The sequence below is a fragment of the Drosophila elegans genome, unplaced genomic scaffold, assembly GCF_018152505.1.
Source record: "Drosophila elegans isolate 14027-0461.03 unplaced genomic scaffold, ASM1815250v1 contig_119, whole genome shotgun sequence".
NCBI lineage: Eukaryota > Metazoa > Arthropoda > Insecta > Diptera > Drosophilidae > Drosophila > Drosophila elegans.
The window spans coordinates 405,815-432,000 of record NW_024545483.1 but is presented as its reverse complement, the minus strand read 5'-3'; the positions used below and the strand labels follow the sequence as shown (position 1 = coordinate 432,000).

At 39.2% G+C, this 26,186-nt stretch overlaps 1 protein-coding gene across 4 annotated transcripts; it reads right to left on the bottom strand.

Annotated features, from left to right (window-relative positions):
- Window positions 1–4,025: 4,025 nt before the first annotated feature.
- LOC108140340 lies at window positions 4,026–25,633 on the bottom strand. 4 transcript variants are annotated; one of them, XM_041708438.1, is made up of 5 exons: window positions 25,480–25,633; window positions 22,734–22,996; window positions 15,227–17,621; window positions 12,278–12,843; window positions 6,526–6,635 (listed from the first exon to the last, which is right to left on the bottom strand). In XM_041708438.1, exons 3-4 carry the CDS (start codon window positions 17,485–17,487, stop codon window positions 12,333–12,335), a joined length of 2,772 nt encoding a protein of 923 aa, XP_041564372.1. In that variant the 5' UTR covers window positions 17,488–17,621; window positions 22,734–22,996; window positions 25,480–25,633; the 3' UTR covers window positions 6,526–6,635; window positions 12,278–12,332. The 4 variants fall into 4 exon arrangements, with proteins under 4 accessions (XP_017118522.1, XP_017118521.1, XP_041564372.1 ...); XM_017263030.2 differs by lacking the exon at window positions 22,734–22,996; XM_017263033.2 differs by lacking the exons at window positions 15,227–17,621; window positions 22,734–22,996; window positions 25,480–25,633 and adding an exon at window positions 4,026–6,333 and having other exon boundaries at window positions 6,395–6,635; window positions 12,278–12,377.
- Window positions 25,634–26,186: the final 553 nt, after the last annotated feature.

The following is a 26,186-nucleotide window of genomic DNA, read 5'->3' as shown; positions in this document are numbered from 1 at the left end:
TCAATGTCGGAAATGTATTGATTATAAAGAAATTTATTAAGAAACTCAAATTCCCGCTTATGCTGTCTATATCTATCACGATCCAATGGATTACCCCATCTAATGAACCGCTTATAGAACTTATTTCTTAGATTTTTATATTTCTGGAGACCTTTTGTATACCAAGGAAGCCTATAGGAACCCCGTATCTTGATTGAACACGTGCTGTCATGAATATTTTTTAAAGCGACAAGAAAGTTATTGTAATTGGCCTTAATGCAAGCATTTGATAGCAAGGAAACCCAATCCATAGACATGAGGCAATCACTTACGGCAACCAAGTTGGCATGATCAAAATTATACATAGGAATAAAGTTAACAACTGGTAAGTAATTATAAAATTCAATATTAAAGCATAAGGGCTTATGATGAACATCACAACTAGAAATACTAAATTCAGCAAGATTTACCGAGGAATGAACAATAGAATTGATGAATATTAAATCTAGTAGCCTATGCAAATCATTAAAGATGTAATTTATCTGGGTGAGGCCCATACTATAACAATCATCGATAACAATAATTTCATGTGGTGGCTGGTGTACATTGCCAGGCACCATAGCAAGGAATTGCGGATCACATGACCATACAACTGATCCCAAATTAAAATCTCCTGCCACAACAAGACCAACAGTGTCATCTATGCTGGCATGTAGGCAGGCAATGTTATTCATATGCGCCTGATAAAGCGTAAAGTCACTTCCAGGGGTAATATAAGAAGCAACTATTTCAGTCTTCCCAGACAATCCAGATACCTCAACAGCCAACTGGTCCAGAACAGAGTCCTCGTTTGAAAGTACAGCTGCGCAGCAGGAGAAGGTACGACGAACAGCCACAATGACGCCTCCACCTCTCTCGCACTTCATTCTGCTGAAGTATCTATCCTTGCGATAGACATGGAATAAATTAGTATCGAAGAACTCATTTGAGTTGAAGTTGAGGTTGAGCCAGGTTTCAACCAATATTATTATGTCGTAACCACTGTTGGAAGTGCTCATGAAGACAGACTGAGTTTTAGTTCTCATTCCAGATATGTTTTGAAAATAAATTTTAAGGCAATTAGTTCCAATTCTTTTGACTGATGAATTCTCAGAAACTTTTGCCATAGTTTCATAACGGAAGTCATGAAATGGTATCGAAAAATCCACATGCGGCCTTTTCCTCGCAAGTCCAAAAAAGCCATTCAGAGCCGTACGCAATATTCCAGTCCGGATACGTATTGGTAGTGGAAGATTATCATTACGAAGGTTATAGTTGCAATCCATTCGTCCAATCGTAGAAGACCAACTTGCAGATACTTCCAGAGTCGATGAGTGCCCTTGGGAGCGCAATGCAGAAAGCGCCTCATCAAAGAGAGGCAACAGAAGAGAAACTTGTGGAGAGAGCAAGCGTCCGTTAAAATGTAAGATTTTAAAATCCCCCGTTGGCAACCATGAGGAAGTGAGCGGAACTCCAAAAACACCAGTAAACCATCCAAACGTCAGCCGAAGCGCCGATGCAGCGGGAGGTGAAGGGAGCGCAACGCGGAAGAGAGCGCTATATAGCAGCGGACTCTTTCAAGTAAGGAGCTGCATAAGGAAAAGGGCAATGTCATCCGAATTTGTTGTTGTTGCAAATATGGGTGCGAAGAGAGTGATAATTCAACGCAATCGCTCAGCCATCCACGAGTAAAGCGAAGCAGCGAGGCAGCAGGAAATGGATAGAGCGCCAACATGAAGAGCGCGCTACTATCATATGCATTGGGTACATCAGAAGAAACAGCCGTCAAGAGCGACTGAGCGTATGAAGCTGCATGATGATGAGAGAACGAAACTCAGAAAAGAGCGCCGTATTGTTGCTTAAGCATTTGTTGTTGGTGAAGAGGTTGAGAACTGCAGTTATAAATGATGCACAAAAGTGAACCAATAATGACGTCAGAGCCAGTGACGTCGATTACTGGGGGTTTTTTGATTGAAGCTTGGCAGGGGTAGATGTACGCAATGGTTCACCACGCAATGTGTTCACCACGGTCGACTCCAAGTGCTCTCTCTCCCTGTGGATGAATCGGCTCACCTTAACTGATTGTGGCCAGAAATCACCGCTGAAGACAGTCTGATAATACTGCTCCGGGACTCCAAGCTTAAAGTTAATGAACTTCAGTGTGCTGAGATCTACATCTTTTTTTGTTAATGAATAGCATGATATGGTGTCAGAATTTACTTTTAACTTGTCAGAAACAAACTTGCACAGCGCCTCTGGCTTTGTGTTTACAGCGAATTTGCCAATATGCAAAAATCTTTTGCTGGGCAATACTGCAAGTTGATCACAAGCGAGCGCCGAATCAATAATATGCTTCTTATTGTTATTATTTCTCTTGAAGACAACCGTAAAGCCCTCATTGGGAGGGTTATGGTCTGACACAACGGTATTGGTATGATGGGAAGTAGATGAAGCCGGAGGTTTATTGGCAACTTTTTCCTTCTTCCGCTTGTTGGTGTTAACATTAGCCGGGGCATCCACAGATTCAGGAAAAGTGATTTGAAACAATGTATTTAAGTGCAAGTATAGGCTTTTAAGTTCACGAAGTTCTTCAATGATTTCGTCTGTTTTTGAGTGCGAATTATTGCTCACTACACAGCTATCACATTGCCATAACAGATTTGGCATAATAGTTAGCAATTTTATTGCCTCTTCAGGCAAATTAACACAAGAAGTGTGGAAAGTGCGATGACAAAGCGATGAACATTAAACCGCCTCAAAACCACGAAGTTGCGCATGCGTAACGGCAACATTGCACTCAGAGCACGTAAATGGGGTCATAACGAAATGAAAAACGCGTCTGCTCGCAACGAAAGCTGATCAGAGACTGAAGCGAGGAACACAAATGTTTCAAGCGAAAAGTAAAAATGGGCTCAAATGAACTTCGGCTTGCCGTAGAAGTACGCTGCGGATTTATAAAAAAAATAATATGTCACCCACTTTTAATTACATTCTTAAAAATAGTTGTAGCTGATCGAGAAAATTATGGATTAAGAAAAGGTTAGCATAACGAAGAGATTTTGTTAAAATTTTTTTCGATATTATTCTTAGTTCTTTAATTTTTCCCTGATATTATCTGATAGTATTTCGGCGGCAAAGCTTTTACGATTCCTTTCCTTCAAGGACGAATGATGGTGTATTGAAGGGGAGAGAAGGGTTTTTAATTTTTTTTTGTTTTTAAAGAATCTGAAGAACAACTGCACCCCAATCGCATTGACACTTTAGACACTATTTCTGTACACTAGCTACGAGTTGTTAAGTTTTTTAAATCTGGTTAATATTTTTATACCGATGCATAGGGAATAATTTGTCCAGTCAGAAACTTACAACGCAGTCAAGGAGAAATTTCCGACCCTATTAAGTATATACATTATTTATCAGCATCACCAGGAGAGTCGATCAAACTAGTCACTCAGTTTTTAAGCTATATGGATGAAACTTTCCCAAAAAATGTCTTCCTGTTGCAGGTAGAATATAAGTCGGAAGGAGCCGAATCGGATTGTTTATATTTTTCACCCTTATTAAATTCTTTAAGATGGTAATGGATTAATAATTACGCCTTTAATTTTATTATAATCCGAAAACGTCAAAATATATATTCCATAGAAAATCGAATAACTGAGCTGAAAATCATTATAGCTTCAATGTTTTTGAACATATGCGTATATAAATCAAAATTTAGATGCTTAAACAATATTTAATTTTTGCAATAACTGCAAGGGTATATGATCTTCGGCTTGGCGAAACTTGCTCCTTCTCTTGTTATTTTAAAAATTGAAAAGTAGCTTATTAACACTTATTAGAAAACCAATCTGATGAAATATATATCGACAAATTCTACATTTTGTAATCAACTGGATGTGACTATATGTACCCTTCCTTGCTGTCTATTACAAGAAACACTTTTTACATATTCTTTCCCTTGACCACTTGATGTGAATTGAAATAAATTTCGAAAAAACGTTTAATTATAATTTAAACGTTAATTTAATCGCAAAACATTTTGGGTACACATTTATACATTTATGTATATATACGCTTAGGTTTTAAACAAACATGCATACAAAAATATTGATTTTTGTTCCTTTAAATTTCCTTTTTTTGAATTGGCTTTCCAGAAATACCTAATATGATAAAATAATTTATTTTTCTAGACTAAAAAAAATATTAGTATAGGTATCACATATATTTATGTATATATCAATACATAATTTTAGCGAAATATACGGTTTCAAAAGAATCATTGATAACTCATTTAAATGAAATTGATTTTGCTTTCTTGACGGACTGTGCCAAGTGTATCCGTACTTGGGTCGGCCTGTCTCTTAGGTTGAGCTGGAACTTAGCAAAAGAATCACATTCTTAAGTGGCAGGAACCGATACCATACAAAGACATCGCTCGCATTTAACTTAAATTTTACTTGTAATCCAATTTTTTTGATTTTAATTCTCAATTGTTTTCAACTGCTGCTAACTACTAGTCAAAACTATTGTTTCTGAACCGTATTTAAAATATTCAAATCGAAAATCTGATAAAGTAAATATTTGATTTAACGTTGAGCCACTAGTTTAGTGAGTTAAATGTGTGCGATATGTACGACGTTTCCATTAAAATTGCCTAGTGTATCGCATTTAACATCGTATTTAACATTGATCATTGAAACTGTATATGTACATACATTGCGAAATCGTGATACAAGGATAATACAAGATTTGACGCAGCTATTCGTAGACAAAAATAAATAAATATTATGCACGAGTATCGCTCGATGCGCGTTAAGCTCCTGTTCCCAAAGTGTGTTTCAAAACCGCAATCCTGTTACTGTCTCGAAACTTCTTGTAGAAACAATGTCGAAATATGGTAAACACACATGAATAGTTAGGAACCAGCGCAGTTCGGTGCGCGCTTACTAGCACACGTTGTCCTTAAGTATACTTTGGGATTAAAATATATGTGACCTCAGGCGAAAGTTCAAATCCTCTTTGGATAATGATCAGGGTCATCGTCTTGATGAATTTCACGGATGCAGCTCCACTCAGCACTGGGTCTCGCCGGAACGCAACTGCTCGCGACTATCGCCCCGCTCTATGTACCAGTTATTGTTGTTGCGCTTCTGGGCGTGCTTGTGGCGCGCGTTTTCCCGCTGCTGCATCATCCGCTCGTGCCACTCACCGCTTCCGCTGTCATTGTTGAGGTCGCGCTGCTTGCTGTTTTCGTCGGAGTGGTCGATGGGCTTTTTGGCGTTCTTGTTGTAGCGGCCCCGGCTGGACTGGTCGTAGTACTTATTTTTGGCGTGCTCCTTAGAATGCTCCTCCTGCCGGCTTCTGCGATCGTGAACCTGCTTCTGTCGGCGCTGCTTCCTCTCGTGCGAGTGCTCCTGCTTGTATCTTGGCTTGAAGCGCTCTTTCGAACCATCCGCCAGCTTTGGCTGGCCGTGGGAAGTGGCTGCTTCTGGCCCATCATCTGACTTAAAGTCCTTCGCACCCGGAGCGGCACCAACGTCTTCGTTGTCGCTGGCAAAGGTGCGCAGCTTCTCGGTGACCTTTTCAAACTCTTGAAAGGCTCCAGACTGCTGTAGCACGTCGTTTACTTCATTTCCGATCTCATCTGTCAGAGCATCTAAAGGCACCCGGTTGTTCTCCAAGCACATGCCAGCGATCTCAACGAACTGGCCGTCTGGACACTGGAACGGCTGCTTTAAGTCAGCCTTGGTTATGTCCACTGGACTCACAGTGTCGCCGTTGCCAGGCCATGCCTTAAACGTTTTGCCCTTTAAACGCCCTTGCCGCTGCACCGCATCCTGGCCAGATCCGAGGTACTGCAATTTCTTGGACATAATATCGATCTCGGCCCGCAGTAGGTTATTCTGTAGCTCCAGCTCACCCACCCGGCGCTCTAACTCGGCCAGGGGCTTGTACTCGCCCAGGACCTGCCATTCTGGGTGACGCAATTTGCCTACAAAGGCCAGGACTGCCAGGGTGGCGGCTACATAGAAGAAGGCGGTCAGACCGTTCTGCACCAAAGGGAAAAGTTGCAGTTCCAGCTTGGAACGCACCACTGTCGCAGAATCCTCCTGCTCCTGCTCGGGGTACTCCTTCAGCTGCTGCCCACTGCAGACGGGGCTCGGCGGCAGCTCGCCGAAGCCCAAGTCGACGAGGGGCTCGCGCAGAAAAAGATTGGGCGAAATACGATCTGTACTCTCGCAGTCGCTGATTATCGAAATTCCATCGGAAATGTCGTCCGCATGTGGATCCTCTGCAGCAGGCCTGTTGCATCTAATGAAGAAACATATTCTGTTTGAGTACCGGGAAGTGAGATGCCATCAGGCTGTCTCACCTCTCGTTTTTTTGCTTGTCCGCTTGACTGCTGGTCCTCAAATCCGTCAAATCTTCGTTCTTCTCTAGCCCGCCTTCCTTCTCCTTTTCCTTGTCCTTTGTTACCGGCAAAATAGTCCACGAGTTAAGTACTGACGACGACGAACTGCTCCCAAGAGAGTCCTCGCTGCAAGTGTTCCTGGTTTCAGATCGCCCCATGTCTTCTCTCCTTCTGCCCTCCGTCTCCATCTCTGCGATGTCGTCTGCAAATTAGAAGACCATTAATACGTATTTTACACCAACTCTCCAAGCATAGAAACATAGGCAGCTTTTAAAAATATTTAATATTTTATAAAACGACTCTTTTTTGGTGAACACTGATCTGCTATCATAAGCCTAACCTAACCATATATATATAACCAAGTCGGAAAGCGCGAAGGACGTGTAAATCTGGGAGGGACGGTAAAACTGAAGTGTAAAAAAGTAACTACGAATTCTTTGGTGGTGAAGAGAAGTTAAGAATTGCTTTTAGACTAAAACAATTTGGATTTTAGTGCGTATATGTGTAAAAACAACGAAGCTATGTCGGTTTTCTGCTGAATTGGTTGTCCGATTTTAATGCGATTAATACCATTATTCTGAAATATTCGTATAAATTACAGCTATAAATTTTCATCATTTATTTTTCAGATTGTTCCTATGGGAATCAAATAACAGAAAAACGGACATGGCTATTTAGATCGACACTCCTTCACTGCGTTGCAAACCTTTGACTAAAAATATAACACCTGCAATAGTAAAAAAACCATTGATAAACCAATATAATTTTTGACCAAATCACTATTATGACTGCTAGTTCAATCAAGGAATATTCCGTAAAAGTGCAAAATAATTTTTGTTTGTATTTATAAAGCATACAAGTCAAGTTATATGGTACATTCGTTCTTCATAAATTGAACTGAAATACTTTGGACTTTAAAGTTATTTATTCTATAAAGTTTCATATTCATATGTTTTTCTTTTTGAAATTAAATTAATTAAACAAATGCTTAAGCTGGGATGGCTAAAAATGGTCTTAAGATTGGGGCCCATTGGAGTTAACTCTGAACACTGGGTTCGATATAATAATAGTTTTTAGGTGTTGTTTAGAACTTTGACGAAAAAAAAAGGAAAAACAATATGTTAAACATATTTTCTGGTTCCCAACTTTTGAAAATTAAAGAACATTTGATAAATACTCATGCGAAGCAAATTGGTTGGTTTTATATTGGCATTAACTTGAGTCGGCCGGCAATTTAGCCTCCCTTCTCCCAATGTGCGCAGTTTGCCCGGTGCTCGGCTATCAATATACTAAAGTAGCGGGTCATGTTGATATTCTACTTTTGATGAGTATTTTGCAGGTTCTAAACATTTTAAAATAGAAATAGGTATCACTATGGACGGCAGTGCAAGTAGTGACAATGAGCACCGGTAAGCGTGCGCAAGGAGATTACTATATATGTATGTACATATGTACATATGGCCGCATTATTCGAAATCAGCTCAGAATAGTCAAGTCTTAAATAATGATATTGCAATCAAAAGGTATCACTTTAATAGGAGTTTGTGCATACTAATAGTTTTGGAAAGTCACTGGTTTGTAAAATAAGAAATAGTTGTTACAATTTGTGATATCAGAAGTTTTTTAAGTGGAAGGTCTCGTTAAATTTACCTCGTCAAGAGATGTTTTTGTTTGATTTAATTATAGGCACAAAAAACGAAATCATTTACATACATATGTACGTTGTTGTTATTATTAGGACTTGTTAAAAAAAACCCCACATAATAATTTGCTTGGTAGCACGATAATGCAATGTAAGAGATTCAGATAGAACACAGACAACAATTATTGCGGGGATAGCTTAGAATTTTCCCGTCATTCTGGCACTGACCTAGAGAAGAAAACCGTGCAGCCCCGGACTTGCACGCAAAAAAAAGCGAGAGAGCAGTATAATAGTAGTTTTTACATGTTCAATTTCCCGTGAGTGTAAGCAAGATAGCTGTACCAAAGGAAATTTTGATAAAAATTGAAAGGCTCCATATCGACCTTAAAACGTATACATATATGTTTGCGAGTGTGCTGGTGTATTTATGGACGCAGCTGTGTGAATATCTATTACGGAAAGATAAAGTTGAAAACAACGCATATGTATGTATGTATATGTAAACACATCTTGGTTTTTGTGTGTTAACTTCATTCGATTTATTGCAAATTTGGATGGGATCTAGGACACATTAAATGCGCTACATACCTAGATTTTCAGCTATTGGTGGCACCTATCGTTAATGCCGCATAACTATTATAAGTATTAAAAAACAACTTGCAGCAGCTGTTAGAGGTGGAGAAACGTCGTTGCCAAATTCGGTTTTATCGATGTTTTTAAAAAGACGTTCAAATCGATATTTGGAAAGGAATATCTATGTTTATCCACCTCCAACGAGGCTGATATCGATAAGCAAGGCAGTACTAATAGTTAATTCACATTATTTTTGGGGGAACGATGAGTATACGGTGAAAAAGTTAAATTCCAATCCACACTACCACCGTCTACCGTCAACGACTTCTTCCTCCGAGTGCTCAAAACAAAGTGAAATTTGACCAAATATTAGTAAAAAAAAAGAATGGAAAATTTACACGTGGCTAAAATAATAATAACAGCCTATAAATTATCCATTTTTTTGTATTAATTTTTTTATTGAATTTCACTTTAATACAAGTTTATAAAAGTATTTATTCAAATAACTTACAGCAAGTCTCAAATGTGTAAGTGGCTTTTTTAGTTGGTGAACTTGTTTTTAATTTATTGTAATATATAAAAAAGTCCCCACTCTTTTGTTAACTGCTATTAATGTGTTATTTGGTTCCAGAGTGAGAGTGCGAAATACTGTATCCTTATATTGGATCTGTTGGAGGAGCAAAAAACTGACTTTTGGCTTTAATTACAGGTCCAATGATACCTCGGTCATCTCAAAATTTTTGAAATTTTTTATTTAGGCTTTCACTTTTTACTGTATTAAACAGCTCGCGCTGAAGAACGTTTGTTATACCACTTTTTGAAAATCCCGCTTATTTAGCGGGAAAACAGATAGAGAAGCTAGATTTCAAACGACCACAACTTCCAATCGACTAAAGCTACTGGGAACTACATATATATCGTATTTATTGGTAGTTCGTATTGGTATAATTTCTTCAAGTTAAATAACTTCGAAATTGTAGCTAAACATTTTTTTTATTCATTTTGAGACTTAAAATTATTAAGCATTTAAGTTAATAAGAACCTATTTTCAGTTTTAGCACGCTGCTAAAAAAATATGACTGGGTAGATAAATAGCTTTGTTTGTCGCAAAAATTTTTTGATATTAAATTTTGTGACGAAAAATTATTCAGCGTTCAATTTAATAAGTACACATTTAACATTTTTTTATTTAGTTTTTTTTTTGTTTGATAAAATAAATTCAGGAAAAAGTACTTCTAAAAGAGTTTGATAGAGTTTAAGACCCATCCATGGTGGATGGCGGAAGTGGCTCTGTGGGAACACCAGTCCACCATCCATGAAAAATTCCAATCGTTTCGCGTGATTGGGCTCTGTGGGACTAGGCTATAAGATAGGTACAGCAGAGGTTGACGGTGGAATATTTTGGGAAAATTCGGGACGGCATGTTTATATGTACTGTGCGTCAATTTAACGTCGGTTAGCTCACCGGCGATCGGGAAACAATGGAACTTGGAAAACGTGGGCTGTTTTTATTTATTTATTTTCTCGTTATTTAGGCACGTAAATAAAAATTAGTAAATGCAAATTAAGAAATAAATCCCTGAAAACCGTTGGGATTTTTGAAAAAAGTCATAGAGTAAGAACTATATAGAGGCAGCATTTGCTATGCCGCTCACGCGAGTGACTTTTCCAGTGATGCCACCTAGACCAAAAAAGGGGTTCACGGTTCGATTCGAACTTGTAATTTGGTCCCGAGGTGAGTGTCTGCAGCTGAACTGCTCACTCTCATTGCTAAGGGTTGGTGCGAGCTGTGCGGTTGTAAGTTCGCCGCGGGACCGAATTGCAAGTTCGAACCAAATACTGAAAAGTGGGGTGGGAAATCAAGTTTAGCTTCGAACATGGCTCTCAGCAGAGCATGTGCAAAGGTTCGGGCAGAGCAAATGGTGCCTCTATACATTTCTTACTCTATGCATACATATATGTAATAAACTAGCTGAAAATATAATATTTCCGATAGATATGACCGAAAAACACATATACAGCCCATTAAGCAGCCTCTTCCATGTGTCAGAGTGAGTTGACAGACTTTTCGATTGCGGGCGTTAGAGTGGTCGAGGGCACGTTTTGACAAACAAACTTGCTCTGCTTAGGCATAACTAAAATCGGCATGTCAAATTCTAAATCTCTCGCTTTTATAGTTTCCGAGATCTTGACGTCATACTGACATGGCTAGATTGACTCGGCTATTGATGCTGATTAAGAATAGGGTCGGAAACGTTTTCTTCTTCATGTTACATACTATCTCATAAGTACAATATAAAAGGAAGCGTAAATAAAGTTTTTTTTTAAACAGGGCAATTATTGCCTTAAGAGTCTTTTTAGGTCATGTTTTCCTACATTTTGTTTGGGAGGCTCAAATTTAAGGAAATGATTCCTAAAATTAAGGACAATTTTGTTTTCTGATAATGAATTATAATTCAATAATCATATATTTTTTAGGTAACAATAGCCATAAAATTAATTTTAAAATATTTGTTTTATTAGAAAAAAAAAGAAATATTTGTGGATGTGGTGGAATTATTGACCAAAAATTGTAGAACAATTGTAAAATAATGGTAATTTTGGCAATTTTAATGCACAAGATGGAGCTTTGTTCGGCATTATTTTTCTCACATTTGATACCTACAAGTTTACTGAAGACACAAGAAAAAATATTTCTCTCGACTATTATTAACAAAGTTTCCAAATGCCTGTTTAAGCTAAAAAAAATGTATTTTAGCATAAAATCCAAACCCGAACCAACGGACTAATATATCCGATAGTAAGTAACCTAACCTTTCAAAATTGGTTCAGAATTTATGAGTTGTACATTTAATTTTAAGTTTTACTGTTTTTTTTTTTTGGCCAAAACGAGATAGGCTATTATAGCCTGATTCCATTGGCGCATTAAAGCGCATTTAGCCTAATGACCATTTATTTACACAGGGAATCCCATAAGGATAAATGCCGCATTTAAAATAAATGCAATTATTAAATGCGATTAAAAACGTTTTTAGAATAAATACCGGAAAATACCGATATTTTGTTCGTGCCACCACTACAACAGCTGTTTTCTATATGCAAGGTTGGCGCAATTTTTGATGCCTTTTGACTATAAAATCTATTTTGTATACAAATGACTGAAACCTAGAGCGCACGCTGCAAATTCTGCTCGCAGTACCACAATGCATTACTGCTGGATCTCTGGCATAAAATAACTCCCAAATATACAGGGATCCTTGCCCTTTTTAGGAACTGTGGTGGTCTTCATTGCAAACCCGTCAAATCAGCTTCCCTTCCTTGTCGTCCAAGTTGGCAAATGCCTCGGTCGCATTATGCATGTCCTGCTGAGCATTAAAGAGTTGAGTAAACTCACTCATATTCATTATTTTTAATTAATTTCTTTTGGATTTGCTAAAATTCAAAAGTAAACAAACCCAGATCAGCTATTCGTTCCACTCATATGTCGGAGTAGCATTAGCTAAATGCTTATGCACCAATGAAAAAGTCCACTAATGCGGCAATGGAATGAGGCTATTACGCAAAAGAGAAGCATTTCGCATTTGGCTTTGGTTTAATTCTCCCTGGGATCTTTAGTCCACCCCACTCACCTTATAATTGTTTCTCCGTGATCCGCCGCACCTCGCCAGCCTCCGAGCTGAGTAATCAGTCGGAGGCGTTCCCGTTCCCATTGCCCATCCTAGCCTCCAAGTGGCGGCTTATGGTGCTGTTCCTGGATGAGGGCATAGCCTTGATGAAACGTGGTGTCTGTATTGGGTGGGAGATCCGCTGGCGGTGCTGTGGCGTCCAGTAGATTTGGCTGTCCTGCTGGGCCGAGTGGTCCAGGATGAGAGGCGTGGCCCGGCCGTCCTGCATCAAGTAGCTCTGGGACTGGACTGGAGCAGGGCGCACGTAGGGCAGGTAGTCCACCAGCTGGGCCACCTGGACACCCGCGCCCGTGTCCACCAGCACCAGTTGATTGAGGGGTACGGGCCTGGTCAGGGTGCCGAGCTGCTGGCTGGACAAGTACTGCTCGGAGACGTTGGAAAGCAGGCTGTTCCGCTTGCTGACGTGGGCGTAGATGGGCGAGGCTCCGCCTAGGGCATTGCCCCCTGGAATATAGTTCCCCTGGGAGACGGGTAGGCTCTGGACCCGGTGCGGCACTTGCGGACGGGCACTTTACAAATAAAATATGGAAAATATATTTATTATGATACGCTTAAATTAGAAACTAGCTTCGACAAGCCGAAGTTTTAATAGACTTGCAAATAGGGATGTATTCGATGATATAATTATTAAACTTATTATGATTGACTTATTAAACTTAGTAAAAAATCTATTTTTCGTTTGTCTTCGTTTATTCAATTAATTAAGAGATACTCTAAAAGAACAACTCTAATAGGGTATTTCCAAAGAGATCCATCCACCTTCCATCCGCTGAAGGGATGGTCCATAAGGTTTTGCCGTTCCAAAACCTTCCCAGTTAGTCCGCCGTTAAAATTTGACGGATTTTGACGGACTAATTTATGCGATAGTAAGCCGATGTTTCTGCGGTGCAACCCTCTTTCCACGCAGTCCATCCCTGAAAAACCGTTGGTACCTTCCACCTCCACCTTCCGATTTCAGCTGATCTCAACAGCAGTGCTCATCAAAACATAAGCAAAGATGGTTGACCTGTTGACTTTGTTTACGTTTTGACGAGCTACAGCCTTTAAAGTATTTCTTTATACTCAAAATGTTTTTCCAAAATAAATATTACAATTTTAGTCAGAAGTTTGCAACGCAGTGAAGGAGACGTTTCCGACCCTATAAAGTATATATATTCTTGATCAGCATCACTAGGCGAGTCGATCTAGCCATGTCCGTCTGTCCGTCCGTCTGTCCGTCCGTTTCTACGCAAACTAGTCTCTCAGTTTAAAGGCTATCTGCATGAAACTTTCCCAAAAGTTGTCTTTCTATTGCAGGTAGTATATAAGTCGGAACGAGCCGAATCGGACGACTATATCATATAGCTCCCATAGAAATAATAAAAACATATAAAAAACTATCTAATAATTGAGCTGCAAATCATCATAGCTTCAATGTTTTTTAACACATACGCAAGTAAATCATAATTTTAACGTTTTCAAGAGTATTTAGTTTTTGAAATAGCTGCAAGGGTATATGAACTTCGGCTTGCCGAAGTTTGCTTCCTTTCTTGTTTATTTTTTTTTTAGTTCTTCGAGATATAGTAATGGTTAAATATTTCAGAATTACGTTTAAAATTTCATCAAAATCGGACGACTATAGCATATAGCTCCCATAGGAAGAATCATAAAAATGAATATAAAAAATTATAACTTTGGTGTTTTTTAATTTTTTTTTTAGTTTTTCGAGATATAGTAATGGTTAAATATTTCAAAAGTAAGGTTTAAATTTCATCAAAATCGGACGACTATAGCATTAAGCTCCCATAGGAACAATCGGAAAAATGAATAAAAAAAAATTAAAACTTCATTTCATAAAAACCGGACGACTATATCATATAGCTCCCATGGAAACAATAAAAATATATATATATATTTTATATGTAACTTTTCTATTTTGTAATTTTTATACCCTTGCAGAGGGTATTATAATTTCAGTCAGAAGTTTGCACCGCAGTGAAGGAGACATCTCTGACCCTAAAGAGTATATATATTCTTGATCAGCATCACTAGGAGAGTCGATCTAGCCATGTCCGTCTGTCCGTCCGTTTCTACGCAAACTAGTCTCTCAGTTTTAAAGCTATCTGCATGAAACTTTCCCAAAAGTTGTTAAAAAACAGAAAGTTATAATTTTTTTTAGCTATATGGCATAGTCGTCCGATCCGTCTCTTTCCGACTTATATACTACCTGGTATAGAAATACAACTTTTGGAAAAGTTTCATGCAGATAGCTTTAAAACTGAGGGACCGGACGGACAAAAGGACTCTCATAGTGAGGCTGATCAAGAATATATATACTTTATAGGGTCGGAAACGTCTCCTTCACTGCGTTGCAAGCTTCTGACTAAAATTATAATATTATTTATTTTGCAAGGGTATAAAAATAAACTATGGAGCGTATTTTTGGAAAAACATGTATACACTTTGAGTACAAAGAAATACTTTAAAGGATGTAGCTCGTCAAAACGTAAACAAAGTCAACAGGTTAACCATCTTTGTTTATGTTTTATGAGCGACAGCTGTTCAGATCAGCTGTTCTAGTCCGCTACAGGTTCGCCTAATCATTGGTCGGCACGGCCATATCTAATGAGCATAGGATATTGTTTTGCAGGCTGAGCAGCAGCAGAACTCCGGTAAAACGCGACACAAACATTATAAAACCGCAGTCGAGACAAGCACATTGACAAGTTGCGCGTGCAAAATACTGTTATAGTATGTATGTGTGCCGACCACTGCCCTAAATAAATGGAAATAAAAGCAACGACTATTATTCCTTACTCAGAATATCAATTGCAAAATAAATATTCTCCCAGAAATCAATCGGTTTCTCGGTTTTACTCTACAAATTACGGGTATTAATGTATTCAAAATTACCACTGGTCGTCCACGGAGGCGTAAGACACGGGCGAGACATCGGCGTTCGGGGGCGTGAGGTGTCGCTTGTAGAAGGGCTGCATCTGCATCTGGGCCTTAGACTCCGGCAGCGGGGTTCTGGTGATGCTCTTGCGGCAGAACTCCTTGACCTTCTCAAGGATCTCCTCGCGGGTGAGGAGTCCCCCGATCCTTCGTGCCTGTCCGTGCTCGACCCTTTGCCGCATTACGACTGGCGTAGGAGTCCCGTTGGCGTGGTGCATTCCAGGTTGCTGCCCACCACCCGGCACCAGGTTGTCCATCACGCTCTGGCAGCGTGGCGGCTGCACCTGTCTCATTGGGGTGTCGTTCAGAACCACCATCTGCCGATTGTGGCGACCACTGGTGACTCCGGAAAAGGTGTTGCGCTGCAGCGAGCCGCGCACGAATCCGACCTGCTCCGGCTGGACTACCACTTGGGAGTAGATGTCTTCGCCCTTACTCTGCCTCACCTGGAGTTGCTGCTGCTGGTGCAGCTTGTGGTAGAGCTGGCGGTCCGTCACCTCCTTGATGGCCCGCAGGTGGTCCCACTGGTTCTGGCCACGCACAGGTGTCGAAGTGGCCACCGGACTGGTTGGTATCGATTGTTCGAGGAACTGGCTGCGATCCACCGAGGTGGAGCGGCTGATCCGGCCCAGCTGTGCCTCAGGCCACTTCCTCCTGGGGCTGAGTCCACGTCGCTCCAGAGTGGATCTCTGCAGAGTGGCGACACTGACCGGAGTCTGCTCCTGGGCCACCTGGTTCTGGCGCTCCAGCAGAATGCGTCGGATCTCGGGCGGCTCGTCCTTGCGGTGTAGCTCCTCCTTCTTCTCCTCATTTTCGTGAAAGAGGCGACGTGGCAAGGGACCCTCCAATTTAGGCGTGGTCTTCCTCCGGGCCGGAAAGAGGCTGTTTGAGAGCCTCTGCAGCACAGACAGTTTCTTGGTGTTGCTCTTTCGAAGCGCGGCCAGAGACTCGGCCACCTGCTGGCGACGCTCCTCGGCGGTAGCACTGCCAAATCTCACTTGTGGCGATGACCTGGCCGTCGAAGGAGATGCCATCTCCCGGCGGGGCATGAGTGCCAGGCCCTTGCGGTCCAGGTAGGCCTGGAACTCCTCAGAACTAACGGTGTTGGTAAAGGTGCCCAGCGAAGGCTCAACTGCATTTCCACTCATAGCAGGCTTCAGGGGACTTGGTGGCACGGAGGAGCTGGTGACCAGATCGTCGCTTGACTCGCTCTTTGTCAGCGGTCCATCGATCTCGTCCAGGTCGTCGTCCGAGGTGATTTGTAGCTTCTTCACCCGTTCGTCGAACTTGCGCGCGTTCTTGGTCACCTCGGCGGGATTGAGCAGGGCACTGCTGATCTCGGGATCAGAGTGGGTGCCGGTGCGGATCTTCAGGTTGGCCAGCTCTGGGTAGTTGGGCTTGGAGCACTTCTTAAAGGTTGGCTGCTCCAGATGCTTCTGCGGTTGGTGGCGGGGTTGTTTGTTGCCCTGGTTCCTTGGCTCCTTGGGGGGCTGCTTCCGCTTGGGCAGCTTACCCGTCAACTCCTGCAACTCCTCGAACTTCAGCCGCGCCAGCACCGTGGGATCGTAGACGAAGACGGCGTCCGGGTTCTTTATATATGTCTTCACGTACTTGGACTGCTTGAGCACCTCCTCGGTGGTCACATAATCATCGGCCTGGTGAGACTGGAACGCCCTGTTTCTGCGGTTGTTAGAATCGTTCTTCTGCTGCTCCCTTTCCTTTTCCTTTTGTTTTTCTTTTTCTTTTTCTCGTTCCCGTTCCCTCATCTGCTGGGTCACTGTTTTCCGCACACTCAAAGTCGATCGCTTTGTTGGCACCGGAGGAGGCGTCTTCTTGTTGTGGCCAGTGGCCACGCTACCATTGCGGAAGGGATTTATCTGGTCGACAATCGGCTCGCCAGTGGTAAACTTGCGGATCTCCTCGTCGTTGGGATTGAAGCTGACTGACTTTTTTGCTTTGGCAGTGGTGCCTTCGATCTCGGCCGACTTAGTTGGACTGTCCTCCTCCTTCTCCTTGTCACCCTCCTCCTTTTCCACCTGGCACTTTTCGAAGGGCTCAACGATCTTCAGGGGTGCAGTGATGTAGGCCTCGAATGCGATATGCTCTTTTTCCTTTACCGCTCGCTGGGGGTCGTGGTCCACTGCGCTATTCCTTTCTGGGTGATTGGTGGCTTGGATTAGAGGATGGATTCCTTCTTGGGGTGAAATAGTGTCAGACATCTTTTGGGGCACTGGTCGGGGGAGAGTGGGAGAGGGGAGACCGAGAAAAGGGCTTGGAGTGGAAGAGAATCGGGAGTGAAAGTCTTCTGTGCGCCCACCATCTAAAATGCTGTCTGGCGCCCGCACAAGGAGATCTGCAAGAAGTTGTGAGAAATTGTAGACAAAAATTAAAAAAAAAAACAAGAATGGAAATAAACTTCGGCAAGCCGAAGTTTATATGCTCTTGCAGCTTTTAAAAAAAAATTAATATATTTTACAACATCTAAATTTCTATTTAGAAATTTAAAAACATTGAAGTTATGATGGATTTAAGCTCAATTATTCGGTCATCCCTATGGCAGCTATATACCGTTTTCGGATATTAATAAAATTAAAAGCATAATTCAGCATTATTAAACTATTACTATGTCTAAAGGAATTTAAAAAAAATTCATAAATAGAAAAATTACAATTTTATTTCCCTTTTTTTAGTATTTTGATTGTTCCCATGGGATCTATATGTTATAGTCGGTCGATATTAATAAAATAAAAAGCGCTATTCTGAAATATTAAACCATTTTTATTTGTCAAGGAATTAAAAATATAAATAAAGTTGTATTTTTTTTATTTTATTTTCTGATTGTTTCTATGGGAGCTATATGACTGAAATTATAATACCCTCTGCAAAGGTATGAAAACGCTTTGTTTTTATTCAAAAACAAGAAATAATGAAAACTTTGACATGCCGAAGTTTATATACCCTTGCAGCTATTACAAAAAATAAACAATTATATTTTGATTTCTATGCGTATATAATTTAAAATGTACAATGTAATTTTTCGATTGCTCCTGTGGCCGCTGTACGATATCGTTGTTCCATTTAAATAAAATTCAAACCTATAATATTATAATATTTAATTAACGACAACTATTTGTATTAAAGTATTTTTAAAACAAAGCGAAATTGTAATTTTCTAATTTATTAAAATTTTAATTTTTTTCATTCAGCTAGCTTTAAAACTGAGAGACTAGTTTGCGTTGAATCGGACAGACGGACGGACGGGCAGACGGACGGACGGGCAGACGGACGGACGGGCAGACGGACGGACGGGCAGACGGACGGACGGGCAGACGGACAGACGGACAGACGGACATGGCTATACCGACTCTCCTAATGATGCTGATCAACAATATATGTTCTTTTTAGGGTTGGAAATGTCTCCTTCTTTGCATTGCAAACTTGTGTCTGAAATTATAATACCCTAAAAATCCCACTATGAAGACAAATAAACCCGATGCTGAAGCGTTGTTATTATTAGCTTGCAGCAAAATGATTAAAATCGTACATTCAGACTGACTATTTTTAAGAAAATTGATTATTAGTGTATTTATACCGTCATCGAGTTTGAAAAAATTAGTTGTCATTCGATCCAAATTGGTTCTTGAATAAAGTCATTGGTAGACCCATTTTCTCCGAAATAATCGTACTTAAATCAAGTAGGCTTCAACTTAAAGAAACAAATCCTGGACTGTATTTAAGGTACTGATTAATTTTGTCTAAAAAAAAATATTTAAAAACATATAAATTTACGAAAACAAAATAAATCTATAATATTAGACAATCCTATGAGCGACTGTGATGATGATTAGAGCACAAAGGCGGGGAAGCACAGACGAGTGCTAGTCCAGGGGCTGCATGGATACCCAGAAAAGTGTCACTTTGAATGTGGATTCCAAGGACTCGCGTCATAGGCTAAAAATCGGAAGACCAAGGTCAGGAACCGTTGAGTGTACAAAGTGCAGTCATCGATAGCAGCCCGTGGTTTGCGGATACACATTTTTGGGCATTGACCTGCACTTTCATCAAAGAAAAAAAGGATCTAGACAATTTAAGCACATTAAAGAAGGGCAGAGATATCTTGCTGGGCACCAAAATAATTTGTATCAAAAACAAAGTGTTAACACATGGATTTTAATTGCAGAAGCGATGCCCAAAAGCCAACCATCATTCAGTTTACGGATACCAAACGGGCGTATTGCAGAATGTCCGGCATATGGACATCCGTGTTGAATATGTGGATGAAGATATAGTGACGACCGTGTCGCTGAACATAATCTTTTCGGTGAAAAGTCTATGGCGGCAGAACATTGCTAGACAGTTCAGAAATCGGAGATTATCTACGTGTATACATGTGTGCGCCTTCTTACAGAGAGATTGCGGGTTTTGGATCTGCCAGGCCTGAAAGACCGTCGAACCTGTTATATTGTGATCTTCATTCACAAGCTTATCATTGGCACTGTCGACTTTGTTCATCTGCTAACCTCGCCCAATTAAAATGTTCCTTGCTGACCAACTCGCCGATTCCGTCCATTAGCACTACCAGTGTGCAGGTCAAACTACTCCCGTTTTGATCCCTTTCGAGTCCTATGCCATAAATACAATTAACTTTATTACTTATACCCTTTTGAGTGCTCCAAATAGTAGAACTCATGTAATGTTATTGTATTCCTATAATTGTTGCGTTATGTTCCATGTTGTGAAAAAAAAAAATTAAAAATCGGCCAGTCGTCTATTTGAATCTTTATGCGGCCTATTCTTCCAGAAAGCGAATATTGGGAAACAAAACGATGGTACGCCGCTTTGCTGATTCTGGCTAATGTCTAATTAGGGAAAAAAACATCTTCAGATGGTAGGAACCCGGAGAATTGTGTGATTGGGAAATCCCAGGGGCCATGGAGCCCTGGTGGGATCTCTGATTTGGCTGTATACTGCGGCCGGGGATTTGTAATGAATGGCGTAGACGTAAACAAATTGAGAGGGAATGTGTAAAAACAACAAAACTTGCACGCAGGCCACCTGATGACTGACATTGACGATAAATGAACAATCGACCTCAATAAAGCCAGACACACATAAATGTAAATGTAGGTACGATCGAGAGTATACGTATGCAAGCAGATATCTACTTCACGGGAATTTTACTTGAGTTGATCATTTCATTAAGGCCCCCTCGGCCTACCTCTCCCTCCAGTCCCCACGCTAAAATAAAGGTCAAAAAGCTCCAATAGAATTTTATTACGCTTTAAAGTCAAGTCAAGTCTCTTAAAGTCAAAAAATGTGTACCACAGATACTCACAACTTACTTTAGTCTTAGACAAAGTTCTTGATTTTAAAAAAATAATAAATTGTTTCCTATTTTATGGATAAGTTCAACAACGAGTTTACATTTTTTTATTGCGGTGTAGAGCCGACAATAAAAGTTCAAAAGTTGTATATTTAAACTTTTGTTACCGTTTTTATTAAAAAGTAAATTATCACTTAAGATTTTGATAATCTTGGACCATCGGTTTTCCCTTTCTCTCATTTTTCTGTATTTGTATATGTATGTATGAAAGACTGAAGATTATTAATGCATTTTTTTGTAACCAATTTCAAAATAAAATTTTTATTATTGTATTTTTTAATAGGCAATCGTTAAGAGAATAACGTCAAAAAAATGTTTTCTGTTTTAGTTTATAAATTTAAAATAATAAGAGCGATTTAAATGATAATAAAAGAAGCCAAAGTTTATATACATATATATACTTATATGTATTCTTGAAAACATTAAAATTTCGTTTAATCAGCGTATATGTTTGAAAATACTGAAGCAATTAGTATTTTCAGCTCAATTATTCCATCGTTTCTAGGGCAGCATATCGTTTTCCGTTTTGAATAAAATAAAAAGCGTAAATCTGAACTATCAAATTATTACTATGCCCAAAAGAATTTTTAAAAATAATTCTAAAATAGAGAAGTTACTTCCGTTCGTTTTTACGCAAGCTAGTCTCTCAGTTTTAAAGCTATCTTCATCAAAATTTCCCAAAAGTTGTCTTTCTATTGCAGGTAGTATATAAGTCGGAACGAGCCGGATCGGACGACTACAGCATATAGCTCCCATTGGAACAATCGGAAAAATGAATCAACAAGAAAGAAAGTAAACTTCGGCAAGCCGAAGTTCATATACCCTTGCAGCTATTGCAAATATAAAATATTCTTGAAAACATTAAAATTATGATTTACATGAAGCTGTGATGATTTGCAGCTCAATTATATAATAGTTCCTATGACAGCTACATGATATCGTTTTCCGATTTTAATAAAATTAAAAGCGTAATTCTGAACAGTCAAATTATTAATTAATCAAAAAGAATTTCTAAAAAAATTACAAAATAAAAAAGTTAAATTTTAAATTTGTTAAATTTCATCAAAATCGGCTATAGCATATAGCTCCCATTGGAACAATCAGAAAAATAAACAAAAAAAATTATAACTTTGGTGTATTTTATTTTTTTTTAGTTCTTCGAGATATAGTAATGGTTAAATATTTCAGAATTATTGTTAAAATTTCATCAAAATCGGACGACTATAGCATATAGCTCCCATAGGAACAATCGAAAAAATAAACAAAAAAAATTATAACTTTAGTGTATTTTAATTTTTTTTTGTTCTTCGAGATATAGTAATGGTTAAATATTTCAAAATTATGTTTTAAATTTCATCAAAATCGGACGACTATAACTTAAAGCTCCTATGGGAACAATAAAAATATTAAAAAAAAAAATATTTAACTTTTTTATTTTGTAATTTTTTTCGAAATTCTTTATGATTAATTAAATATTTGATAGTTCAGAATTACGCTTTTAATTTTATTAAAATCGGAAAACGATATCATATAACTGCCATAGGAACTATCAAATAAGCATCAAATAGCTTCAATGTAAACATACACGCAAGTCAATCATAATTTTAATGCTTTCAAAAATATTTTTTTGTGCAATAATTGCAAGGGTATATAAACTTCGGCTTGCCGAAGTTTGCTTCCTTTCTTGTTTTAAAATTCTTTTTGAATTATTAATAATTTGACAGTTCAGAATTACGCTTTTAATTTTATTAAAATCTTCCGATTTTAACGATATCATATAGTTGCCATAGGAACTATCGAATAATTGAGCTGCAAATCATCATAGCTTCAATGTTTTTAAGCATGCGCAAGTAAATTATTATTTTTATGTGTTTAAGAATATTTTATTTTTGCAATAGCTGCAAGGGTATCAGAACTTCGGCTTGCCGAAATTTTCTTCCTTTCTTGTTTTTAATTTTAAATGTAAGACCTTACTGTCACTGATAAAAACTCACATGCTAAATGCTAGTCTATTTTTATTAGACTTTTTTACGAGTTTTCCCCACTGGAAAATCATTTGTTTGGCACTAGCAACCTACTTACCTCTTGCCTAGTATCAAATTCCCAAAAGTGCGGTTTGTTGGTCCGAATAAGTATGTCAACCAATAACCCACTAACAATTGCCGTCTCGTGTCAAATGCATGTGGAGTCAGTAACTTGTAAATTCAGTTGCAATTCCGTGACATCTCAGTGCGGGGGCAATCGGCAGCCGACTGTGAGTATTTGAATACGTCGCAGATCGACCGCAATGTCGGAGTCTAACAAGGCCTGAAAAGGGTTGCTTCATCGGTAACTTGAGCAACACTCTACAAAAAACAAAGCCAAAGTGAAGAAAGAAGTCACAAAAAGCAAAGACGCATTTGACTTTTATAAAAGACGACCGATCTACACTGATCTACTCTTATGAAGTAGTTATATAAAGTAGGTTACTTGTTTTAATTTTAAAATTATCTAATAAATCACTCAACGCCACTTAAAGACATTCTACAAAAATATCCGATCAAACAAAAGCATAAGTTTTTAGTTAGTTATTCGAAATACACAAATCATGTAAGAGTATTGTTTTGCTGGTTCTTTACCATAAATAAGTACTAGATGTTGGAAATAATTTGTAGCGTTTTAAAAAAGCTGAAGAAAAGTGCCGCGGAAAGTCATCGTATATTATTATTGACTGTTTACGGTATATATGCTCTGGCTTGCATAGAGTGGTTTGAAAACCCTGGCCAAACACTTCTTTAGTGGATAACGATGAACAATATATTGAAAAACGCTACAGTAATGAATTATAAACGACCATGCTAATTTTTTGTGTGTAGGCAGACAACACATTTTGTGTCGGTGCTGTGACTAGAGGATATCCAGCAGTCGGGGCGCTTGGGCATAATTTCTCCTGTTTTTCGCTGAGCAAGGGCCTCGTCATCGTCTTGCCAAGCTCGCATGTTGGCAAGATACAGACGTAAGGCGACCAGGCTGGGCCTCTGCTATAGCCGTGAGTAATGCCCAAGGTTGAGGCATACTAAATGCACATTCGATCGGTGTTTTTTGGGGAAGTGAGCCTGTTGGTTCGTTACCCGGGCAGCTGCTCGAACGAAATCGCTTTTTTGGTTCCAGCTTGCAAAAGATTAAGCCCTCCGATAAGATAGTCGCCGTTATCTAAGCGAAAACATACTCAACTCAACAAACAAACTCTTTTTAGTATTCGGTCACAATTTGACTTCTAATCAGAGCGGACGGTGGGGAGGTACACCCCTTATTCACATTTATCAGTACGAAAAGTGTACAATTTTCATATGGGATTGCGATTCGGGAACAACACGAGCTTTTCTAAAAGTTCTCGTTCTTTTTTTTTATATATTCGGCAGGGGTTATTAACGTCTAAAAGCATACACGGCAAAAAATTTAATGTAGATTCCAAATATAATTTTGAAGTACTTTGATTCTAGTTGGAATTTGAAAAGATTTCATTTATTTCTGACTGCGATTCCTTTAGATTAAAACAAAAACTTATTCTCTGAAAAAACTATGTTTTTTTTATAATAATGTAACAAAATAATTAAACTTCAATAGCAAAAATAACAATAATATTAACAATATTTTATCTTGGTCTTTTCATTTCAAAAGAACACATAAAAACACTTACTCAAATCAAATATATTAAAAAGGAAATACACCCTTGAATAAATTACAAGAAAATTCCACACTCAAAAAAGAAGTGGGACAAAGCTCAATTTTTCAAAATAAAAAACTTTTTTTTTTTCTGGAAACTATGACAAACTTTTCAAGCATCAGAAATTTGTATCCAAAAATATGTTTTTCATTAAAAACCAATAAACCAATATTTAAACAAAATGAAACATTGTTTTAAGTGTGTATAGCTCAGAGCAGCGGCCGATTTATAGCTACCACCACGGAATCGAATTTGGGGGTGCATTCTCTAATTCTAATTGCGCATTGATTTACAGCAGACTTTTTCGTAACTCGAACTAAGGTCCAATTGGAAAGAGCCGCTATAAAGCAGAGGCAACTGGGAAAGACAATAATCTACAGCCTCGGTTCCTATTTGTCTTTACTTTTTCTGGTTAAACCCGGGTAGTCTGTTTTTCGCTTTATGCTTTCGTCGTTGTTATGGTTATTGCTGTTGCTATTGCCGTTGCGAACAGTTGGCTAATATTTCGAAAATAAGCAGTAATTGTGTGTCTCTGCCACCATTTTGTGGTTTGTGTTAAGTTGTGCTTGCTTGGGTTTTTAGTGCTTAATGCGCTGAGTTTTTCCGATTTCCGTTTTTCGTTTTCCGTCGTTTTGGCAGTGGCAACTCTCTCAAGTTGGAGTTGGAGTTCATTCACCGCCCAGCCACTGAAAGACGCCAATAAGAACATCCCAATTCCACTCCCAGTACCAATCATAGTTGGTCTGGAAGAAAGCTCCCAACGTTTCAACAAACTCTTGGCTTATCCCGCACAAACATCGCACACACAAAAAAAAAGATACAAAATCGTACGGATACAGATACACATACTCGCATTTACGTTCGGCTACCCACACATATACTGTAAACAATCGGTGGTTGAGACCCCCAAAAACCCCTCCACCATTGAATCCATCCACCGAACACCATCCACCACTGTTCTGTGTTATTAATTTCGCCGTACATTGTTACAAAACGCAGTCCAATATTTTGACGAGCGTACGTAGTTGGAGAAACAAATAACACAGATACAAAGGCTGTCACACAATCCGTATCCACACTGTGCGAGTGTGTTAGCGTTTGACTTTGTTTCACTACAATTACCTAAACAAACGTGAGCAATACAATAGCGCGGTACGAGTACGAAGACGCGCACTTAACAACAAGTACAAGTAAGTACGCCGGCGGCACCAACGGTAGACCAATCGAGAACACGTCCGCTCACCACAAGAGTTCAAAGCGTTTTGATTGCCGCTCGTCGCCTCGTTCAGCTTGGAAGCAAACAACACGAAACGAATCCGAATCCGAATCCGACTTCGAATTCAATCCAAAACCAAAAGTCAGACGTAAGCGGCAAAAACGTGCTCTCAGAGAAGAGAGCATGCGCAGAGAGGCAGTATATTGTTACACGGAAAAAAGTTTCTTAGTAAGAAAACCCAATTATGCAGCTCGAACATTTAGAATAAAACAATAAAGTATTTGCCTCGGCAAGTTCAAGTTTATATACCCTTGCTGCTTTTCCAAAATTTAAATTTTTTGTAAACAAGAATATTCCGATTTTAATGCCTATCACTATGGACGGCAGTATATGTAGACGATGAGCACTGGTAAGCCTGCGCAAGGAGACTACTATATATGTATAGACGCAATATTCGAAGTCAGCTAGGAATAGTCCGATTTTAATAAGTGATATAGCAATCAAAAGGTATCAGTTTGATAAGACTTTGTGCATACTAAGTATTTTAGAAAATCATTTGGTTTCGGGGAAATGGGGGTGAAAGTGAGACAAAAGTTTGGTCTTATACTGGAGC

What these genes read in the sequence shown, in the direction of transcription:
- LOC108140340 (XM_041708438.1), bottom strand. Translation starts at nt 17,487, where the DNA reads ATGTCTGACACTATTTCACCCCAAGAAGGAATCCATCCTCTAATCCAA. An exon ending in GCCTCCGTGGACGACCAGTG is followed by an intron (nt 12,844 to 15,226) that starts GTAATTTTGAAT and finishes TTATTTGTAAAG; the next exon opens with TGCCCGTCCGCAAGTGCCGC.